The 8,922-nt window shown below is 40.3% G+C and overlaps 1 protein-coding gene across 1 annotated transcript; it reads left to right on the top strand.

Moving 5' to 3' along the window:
• Positions 1 to 5,636: 5,636 nt before the first annotated feature.
• MS3_00003338 (uncharacterized protein) lies at positions 5,637 to 8,219 on the top strand. The gene is made up of 2 exons (XM_051211101.1): positions 5,637 to 6,186; positions 7,138 to 8,219. Exons 1-2 carry the CDS (start codon positions 5,952 to 5,954, stop codon positions 7,200 to 7,202), a joined length of 300 nt encoding a protein of 99 aa, XP_051071137.1. The 5' UTR covers positions 5,637 to 5,951; the 3' UTR covers positions 7,203 to 8,219.
• Positions 8,220 to 8,922: the final 703 nt, after the last annotated feature.

Raw genomic sequence — 8,922 nt, 5'->3', positions numbered from 1 at the left:
CGAAGGCACCCTGCTGTCAAGGAACACTACGATTGTTGGCCTGTGATAAGTATGGCGGTGTTCTAACACTTGGCGGAGGGTGAAGATGTGATCAATACATCCTCGACCAGAATGAAACCCAGCCTGCTCCTCACGAGTCAATCTTTCTCGGGTTTTGAACAACCTACGAAGTATGACGGAAGCCAATAGCTTGGACACAATCGGAAGTAGACTTATCCCCCGATAGTTGCTACAGGAACGACGTGAACCCTTTCTAAGGATAGGGGCAACTATCGACTCAGTCCATGAAGTTGGTGAGCTCTCTAGCTCCCAGACCTTTGTAAACAGCGTCGTCAGTTCCTCAGTCAGCATGTCACCACCATCTTCAAAAAGAGCCGGGAGTAAGTCATCTGGGCCCGGTGATTTGTAGCGCTTCAAGAGTTGGGGTTCCCTGCAAGATTCCGCTTCATTTGGTGGATCAGTCGTCACCGACCATGGAGGGCAGGACAGTCTGACCGATGTTGCCGAAGAAGCAGGCCAGTTGAACTGCCCTTAGAAGACTTCTACCCATCGTCCACGACGTTGATGGATGTTAGTGATTGACATCCCGTCATTCTCACAGATTGTTTCGCCCACACCAGACTTCTTGCTGCCAGTGTCTCTGATGAGTTGGAAGAGCTTCCAGTAATTACCAGATGCAGAAATTGCAACCAACTTGCTGACATCAATCCGCTGGTGATGATTACTTCGTTGGCCACTGAAAAATAAAGTAAAATTGGTGCAGACCAGGGCATGATCAGAGTCCAGATAAGTACTCCAAAAGGAGCGGCAGTCTTGTACACAACCACGCCAGCGGTAGCTGATAGCGATGTGATCAATCTGAGTCCAGGCTCGAGATGAAGAGGGAGGATGCCAGGTGGCACATCGGCGATGACTGTGCCGGAAGTTAGTGCTAGCCAGAAACAGGCAATGGTCTGTGCACAGTTGCAGTAGACGGTCCCCGTTATCTGTCCTGCGACCAACGAGTCCCCATCGGCCGCCTAAACGACTCTCTTCTGTGCCTAGACACCCGACCTGAGCATTCAAGTCTCCGACTAGTACTACAATATCTGTCGGACGTACTTTCTGGAGAAGCACAGTTAACTGGTGGTAAAACCCATCCTTAATTGCATCCGGGCTGCAATCTGTCGGGGCATAGGCGGAAATGGCAAAAAGACATTGTTTCTCACGCCGATTTCTTCTCACTTTGATGGAAGCCCTAGGGTCCCCGGATAAACTCACGTAAAGCAAGATTTTTGAAGTGTTAGATGGAGATCGAATTTGCAGTACTTCACCAGAGTCTTGAATACGGGTCTCGGGTAGACAGCAAACATCGATATTAAGACTTTTCAAAGACATAGTCAGCCCTATCTGTTGTCTGACATGCATAAGTGTTCGAACGTTGAAGGCAGCCAGTTTGAATGGTGCACGCGGTTTCAGAAAAACTGCTTCAGTATTCGTGTTCGGTGGTAGCATACAATTTTGAACTAGACAGTGACTCCAGAACGTTCAGATAGAACCGAATTTCTTCCATAAGCGAGCTGCTGTATAAATCGAAAAGTGAGGATAGACAGAGTTGGAATAAAAGAGAGTGAATAAATGACGAAGTAAATAATAACAATAATAACAATAGTAGTAATATAATTAATAATGTGAATCTTTGACTGTTAATCGATGCAAGAAAAGTATTTTCCATAATTATCGATCGTTCATCATATTTGTGTGTGGGCTGTGATACTGAGCGGGTGCCCAGACTGAAGCGGGTGGTTCTCTTAAGGGGCCACACCCCGGGCCTTTGACCTAAAGGTCTAACCGACAAGGCAGTGTAGCATCGTGAGGAGATGCAGTCCCATGGTAGCCGGTGACCAACGATTGGTTCATACGCCATTCGTTCCTTCAGGATACTGGAGTCCATGTGCACCATTGGTTTGAAATCCGGTTAAAGCGCCGGACATTCGCTTTTCGTCCTCTCATTTTCGTAAACAACACACCCGCCACGAGAAGGCAGTGAGTAGGACTTCCCTGGCAGAGGCTGTATACTCGTGGCCGTGTGAGAGCATTTCGAGAGGGAGGGCGGACCCACCCCACTCTCGGCCATACCAGGGCATTTGGGGGCACTGTGAACTAGGAACTTAGTCTCATTTGCATTGTTCAACTAGGTTTGGAGTCAAGTTGAGTTTCGCACCCACTTGGTTTTCCGAGATCTTAGTAAAGTCTAACCTAATTTGGTCTTCTAAATTGTAAACCAGATGACGGGACCAGCAACTTCATTTGCTAATGGAATGCTTCCAAACAAGACACTTTTATTGGTTTCTGTCGATACGACGAAAGTGAGTTGAAAGCATTTTATGGCCTACGAAATGGCGTGATAATGATCGTAAATTTAGAAATTTAACGCTTTAAAATGGGAAGAAGGAACGTAAAGTTCAAGTACGAACATCTAATCATAAGCCTTGAATTCCGTAAACTACCTTGGTGTTTATGCAAGACATCTATGTCTTTTGTACGTCTTCAACATAAGACTGAACATGTAAAGTCTATGTGTACCACCACATATTTCGTGTTATTATTGTCGTGAATCATGTGTTAGAAGCCTCTGGCATCTGTGATTATCGGGGTTCTAGAAGATGGTAAATTTGAAGTTATAATAAGAGTATATACTAGTTCCGAGTCATTAATTAGTAAATCATCTTGATAAAATGTATGCGGTATGTCAGACCAAGTGGGTCCATTTGAACAAACTATTGCCTGCAGTAGTCATCGTTATCGAATGTTGGGGATAACTGCGAATTCGAACTTCTCTCAGTCATTTACGTATAACACCGACATTACTGAGCTTACTATTTATGACTAGTATTTATTGTGGCCTTGTGAACATGTACACTTAAATTCACTATATAATGCTTCCAGAAGAGCTACTTCTCATAAGCTTCCAACTATTAGTACGACTAAAGTTATCAAAAAATGGATAGGATTTTTTCTTTATTATACTTGAGTATATTATGTATGTATGAAAACACAGACCCTTGAGTATTGTGAAGCCTAGAAGTAAGTACATCAAACCTGTACATAATTAGTAGAGACAGTGAAATGAAAGGGCAGCTACTCGTATCAATCCGTCGATTTGGATGGAACTCAACTGTAGGCTAGATACAGCAACTTCAAGTGTCCTAAGTTTCAGTCATTCACATGGCTTGCACACGCAATAATAGTCAAGCTCTGAATTGTTCTCGAACACACAATATTCTGGCTACATATTTTTCATCCTCTTCACGGATAGAGGGAGTCGATTAACCTAATCATCAGGATAGACCAGCCAATTATCGTGTGCTATAATCTCCTATTTGTTTTCCAGAAATCAGGGAACAATCATGCCATTTCGCCTGTGATCTTGAAGAAGTGAATTTGGAGGTTCAACATAGATTTCAGAATGCTTCGCTGGTGGTTTTTATAACTTTCATCATTTATCAACTCAAAAAATGACTAAAAAGCCTTGGGGTGGTCATTTAAAAACAAGTATTTCTACTAAAAAAAAGCCATATTAAATGTAATGAAGACTAGTATTGTGTAAATTACCAACGTAGATGATCTGTATCGAGTGATCGATAGCCTACTCGAGTTAGACGGGAACGTTGTGAACTCCTAGCTAACGTCAAAATCACACCTCGCGGCTATCACCTAACGTGATTTGCCCTTTTGTCATGTCAATTCACTATATCTATTTTGATGACCATGCAACACAAACGACGTAATTACTGGAATATGCTAGTAATGGTATGTACAGGAAACAGTTCGCTACCACTAGTGCATGGGCCATGTGGTTAAATTAACTGATGCCACGTTAGTTGACTTTGATTTCGCCGACGATTGGCTAACTGTTTGATATTCAGTGACCCGACTGCTTGATGGTTTGGCTAAGGCTGAGTGACATATTAATGACCCTACAAATGTATTCCATGGCACCACACACGTGGGTGAAACTTAATTTCTTCTGTTCTTCACAAAGCCATCGTGCAGCTTTTCATCACTCATGAATCAGACAAAAAGTCATCCAGATTTTTTTGACACCAGCGCATAAAACACAATCTCATGAGAGTTACTAGAAAATAAGTTAATTTTATGCAGTTCTTTGTCTCCTAGTGACTTAAATAGATATAGATGGGCTTTTAAGGATCGAATTTTAAAAGGATCTTATAATGATTATCTAACACTTGCTTCCTTAGACTAGTGGGAGGGTAGAAAAATTTATTTTTTTCTCTCGTCTGGATGAATTTCGTGTTGACAGACGGCGAACGTGAAAGGTGAAGATGGCACAGGTATTCAGTGTTTGACAACGCTTTAACCAGTAACACCGATTACAACTCCTACCCACCAAGAGAAAAAGACAGAATCGAGGAGATCAAAACTTGTATTTGACGATTGCCAATATATCGGAATTATCTGATCTAGTCTGGCTAACGATTGCAGTAGATGTTGAGCATGGCGTTCCCACACGTGATCTGGTACGGATGCATGACCGAGCGCCTTCAGCTAGGTGAGTCCACTAAAACTAATCTGGTCAGCATCCAATGTCGAAAACTTACAGAGCTATTTATTTTGGGGATTTATTTACCGCTACAAGGGCTTTAGTTGAGTTATTAAAATTGATTATAAAGCTTGTGTGAGAGATAGTTTGCCTAAGTGAACAAATCAATAGATTTTCAATACTAAGTACTAAACTCAACTTCAAAGTTGGGCAGATGACAACGGACTCACATTTAACACTTCAAGGTTTAAAGTAGTCCATTTGAGACATGTTGAAGACTACAGTTACAGCTTAAGAAACTCCTCTCTAGAAGTATCCCAAGTCGAAAATATTTAGGAGTGTTGATACCCTACTATTTGAAGTCTTACGCTGCGATAAAAATTCCTTTCGAGCAAACCTTGCACTGATAACACTGAGGCACATTTTTGGTCAGTTCGACGGATGAACTTTCCGCATAATCTTCAGCAGCTTCATTCGACCCCATTTAGAGTACGGAAACATAGTATTTCCTCCTTCACTCCGAAAGGACAAGGACACTCTGGGACGTATCCAACGGTGAGCTGTAAAATCAGTTCGGGGACCTAAATTCAAGCCTTCGGAAGAGCGCCTCCAATCACTAAACCTTTAGCCATTAGAGTACAGGCTTCTTAGAGGTGACCTTCTAATAACTTGCAGCATCTTTAACACTTCTGGACAGCTCCTTACACACATACTTAAGTTTAGCTCCAACACAAACCTCAAGGGTAATACTCAGAAACTGGAGACACAACACAGCAGAACTGACTGTATACACAACTTAAACTCCTTGTGAGTTATCAAATGCTGAAATTCGCTGCCGGCTGAGCTAGTCCAAGTGACTCCACAGGAGTCCTTTCAGAGGAAACTTGGTATATTCTTAAGGACTAAGGATAGTATCTTACTATGATTTACCAACTTCTTTTTCTTCTTTTATCGTTAATATACCTAGGTTCGTGCCTGGAGGTATTGTTGATCCACTGCGGTTAGACACGAAAGCCCGTTAAGCGAAAGCTTCGTTTATTCCGTCCACAACCATTTGAATTTGAACCATTTGAAACTGGTCAGGTTTCGAGTAGTAAGTATACTAGAAATATGCAGTTATTACCAGTCAACTGATGTATCTCTGTGAATACCATCAAGATCGTAATAATTTTTTTTGTCCGCAAATAAGTCTCAAATGACAACCTAGACTTTTAACATACCATAAATCATGTTGTATACTGTGTTCTAGTTGTTGAAATTTGTATTTCGTATGCCCCCGCTCGAATTGGTGGGGCGAGAATGGTTGTCTACTTGTATTTCCTTCAGAAATGAGCTGAGTTCGCCGACTACCAATCTCCATACTTGTTATTGATTTTCATACTGGCTACATACTTGTCAGTTATCTACGATGCGTCGACAATTGGATGGTTTTGATAGCCCTTGCATTTCAGAACGGGAGTATGTAAAGCTCCAGTACGGCCGTAAAATCGCTCAGGATACTTGTCTCCTAGCCACTATGAAAACTCCAGACTGGTCACATGGTTTTCCTGCATTTATTGGCAAACACAATATAGTTCCATGCACTGTGACCACCAATTCTGGCAATTCCACTCTAAAAATGTATCCTTACTCGGTGTATTCATGTGAGTTTAGATTTTATAAGGTTGAGCCTCATTGGATGTACTTTACATGTTTCGGCATTATCGTTTTACTACTTTCACTAGCGATGTGCGATTAGTGCTTGTCGTTTCCGCTACATGTATGCATAGTGTTTCTGATATTGTCTTTATAGGATGACGAAGTCAAAGTAAGCTGGGTATCAAAAGGCCATGAAACTACAATTTATGGACGTCCTTTGGGCAACGCTGAAGTGACTTTAAGAATATCCACACAGTATACTGGTATCAAATGATGGATATAAAATAGTGCGGGAGATCAGGATTAGAATTCACGGTTGGGCGTTATGGTTAAGGGTTAGATTTAGGGTTTTAATTACGGGGTGACATCTGTTATAATGACAAAATGCTATTTGGCCGAATGGCCCAATTTATTCGAAATTATCAAATCAAACCTTGGTAATGGTACCTATCAAAGTCCTATGATGCTGTTTCTAGTATGGTAAGCGCTATATATTGAGCAAATCAGTAGTCATCTAGGTTGGTTTGCTCGACTTTCGCTTGGATAAGGGTAAGCCATCCCATCTGACCTGTTGAACCTGTTTAGTTATGATTCTTTGCTGAAACTATGTGTTGGTAGTTCCTTTCGATTAAATGTGTTTCCCTTATGTCGAGACACGACTTAACCTTTTATTTTGTTTTGTTATCCTGGTCCCGAAACCATGCACCTCTGGGTGATGCCTTGTGTTAACAATTTGATGTTTAACAACTTCGGGTAGATATGGGCTTTTGTTCGGACGAGCTCCTAAAAAACACCACATGTTTTCAGTGGATGATATATATATATATATATATATATATATATATATATATATATATATATATATATATATATATATATATATATAATAGGATGTTTACTGAGCGACAGGCTGTCGAGACTTATTTGTACTTTCGTTTTCCCATTTTATTATTCAGCCTTCAGACCCCAGGAAACAAAGTTCCATCCTTGCTTGGTGAGACAGGAATGTCGCATTAATTAGTATGTCGATTTCCAGACATCGTTTTTCTACTCGTAATTCTCCGGTTTATCATATTTCCTCAGGCTAATCAGTTGTTGTGACGGAGACTTCCCATAGTGTCATGAAAAATGTTAATACAATTATTCATTTACCTTTGTAGGTGCTTGTCAGTCGGATCTCAGTCGGTGTCACAAATATCGGTCGAATTACTTGAGACATCGTTGCCTGTCTGGTCCAACAGTTGCTATGCTACTTCCAACAGCGGGACACGAATCCACACGCACTACTGTCCACTCCTCAGTATTTGAAAACTGTGGTCGCGGAGTAATAGATCAATCTATTCCGTTGTCTCATTTAATAATTTCACACTCTCCAGGACCGAAGATGACGTCTAATTTATCACATCTGAATGTATGTCCTAAGCCGCTTCCTTTTTTTGAACCTCACTATTTGTCCAGTACTGAATTTCATTCTACTCACGCATCTCATTCACGTTTCGCGTGTAGCTAGAATTATTTTTAGTGCTGGCGTAGTTTTAACAACTTAATGCATTTCTGATGAAGCTCGCCCAGTCAATTTTATAGTCTCGATTCCCGTTTGTCTCGTCCTTTGCATTTAACTACTGGATAGCACATTAGTACAAATCCTTTATCCCTCATCACGCAAATCTCAGTAATTTACCACCCAGTTATGCGAAGTTTTCACTTTTTCATAGTAATATTAAGTGCAGGATTTTTATCATCCTTCCCAACTTACGTTTCGTTCATTCCACACTAACTTTGGAACTGCTTTTCTTTTTATGTCAGAAACTATTTATGCACTGGCGTATATGTCACGTTATTGGTAGTTCAAATAACCTTCCTTGATTAGGTATTGAAACTAATTTTGTTTTATTCCAGTTCTTTTATACATACGCTTTCTATAATTATGCTTTTTGTTTATATTTATTTATGTACTTCGTATGTATTGTGTTTACATTTTTTTACGGATCTCTATGCTATTTATTGCTTTTAAAATTATCTATTTACTTTATGGTCACACTCGACCACATTTCATTCTAATTATTAAGCTGATTACTATAATGTCCGTGGGATTGTTTTTAACGTGGCATGTTCATTTTATAAGGGTGGTGAGCTCTTATAGTAGCAGCTACTTACCCACTGTGTGCACAGTGTCCTACTACTAACAGCTAAAGGTATGAATAAAATACCTTGTCATACTCTGTAATATCATGTAGATGGTCAAGTTTCAGATTCAAGATTACTTCGAGCTACCTTGTCTTCATTCGGACATCGAGAAGTAAAATCCCTTTTTCATAAATTAGTAAGTAATGATAGTTACGATTCTAAACAGATGTGACTGCTGTAAATGTTTTAGTGCTGTTGTCTATTTTATTGTCAAGTCTAACCATTTAAAGGCTTCTTTCACATCGTTCATTCCGCATGCGGTCGCTACGTTTTTTTTATTTAATCAGCATGACTGTCTGATTACTTCACATTTCACACAGGTGGTTCCCTTCATAAATTCAAATAAAGCAGAAACGACAATTGAGGCGTAACGTAGATTTGTTTTATTCCTTGGTTTTTCATTAGCTGCTTACAACCGTATTAGTATTAAAGTGTAACAAATATAATATGGTGTAGAGTACTCGACGTTTGCTCGGTTGCCCACACTTAGCTTGAGATCATCCATGTTACCACAGATTTTCATTGTCACTATATTGATTAGTTGGTCATGTATT

Source organism: Schistosoma haematobium, chromosome ZW (assembly GCF_000699445.3).
Source record: "Schistosoma haematobium chromosome ZW, whole genome shotgun sequence".
Classification (NCBI taxonomy): Eukaryota; Metazoa; Platyhelminthes; class Trematoda; order Strigeidida; family Schistosomatidae; genus Schistosoma; species Schistosoma haematobium.
Note: the sequence above shows the minus strand (reverse complement) of the source record. Positions and strands in the feature narration are given on the sequence as shown.

Bases quoted from the DNA above. Each gene is read 5' to 3' on its own strand.
- MS3_00003338 (XM_051211101.1), top strand. From the start codon at position 5,952: ATGCGTCGACAATTGGATGGTTTTGATAGCCCTTGCATTTCAGAACGG. The intron at 6,187-7,137 runs GTGAGTTTAGAT...TTTATTATTCAG, and splicing joins TCCTTACTCGGTGTATTCAT to CCTTCAGACCCCAGGAAACA.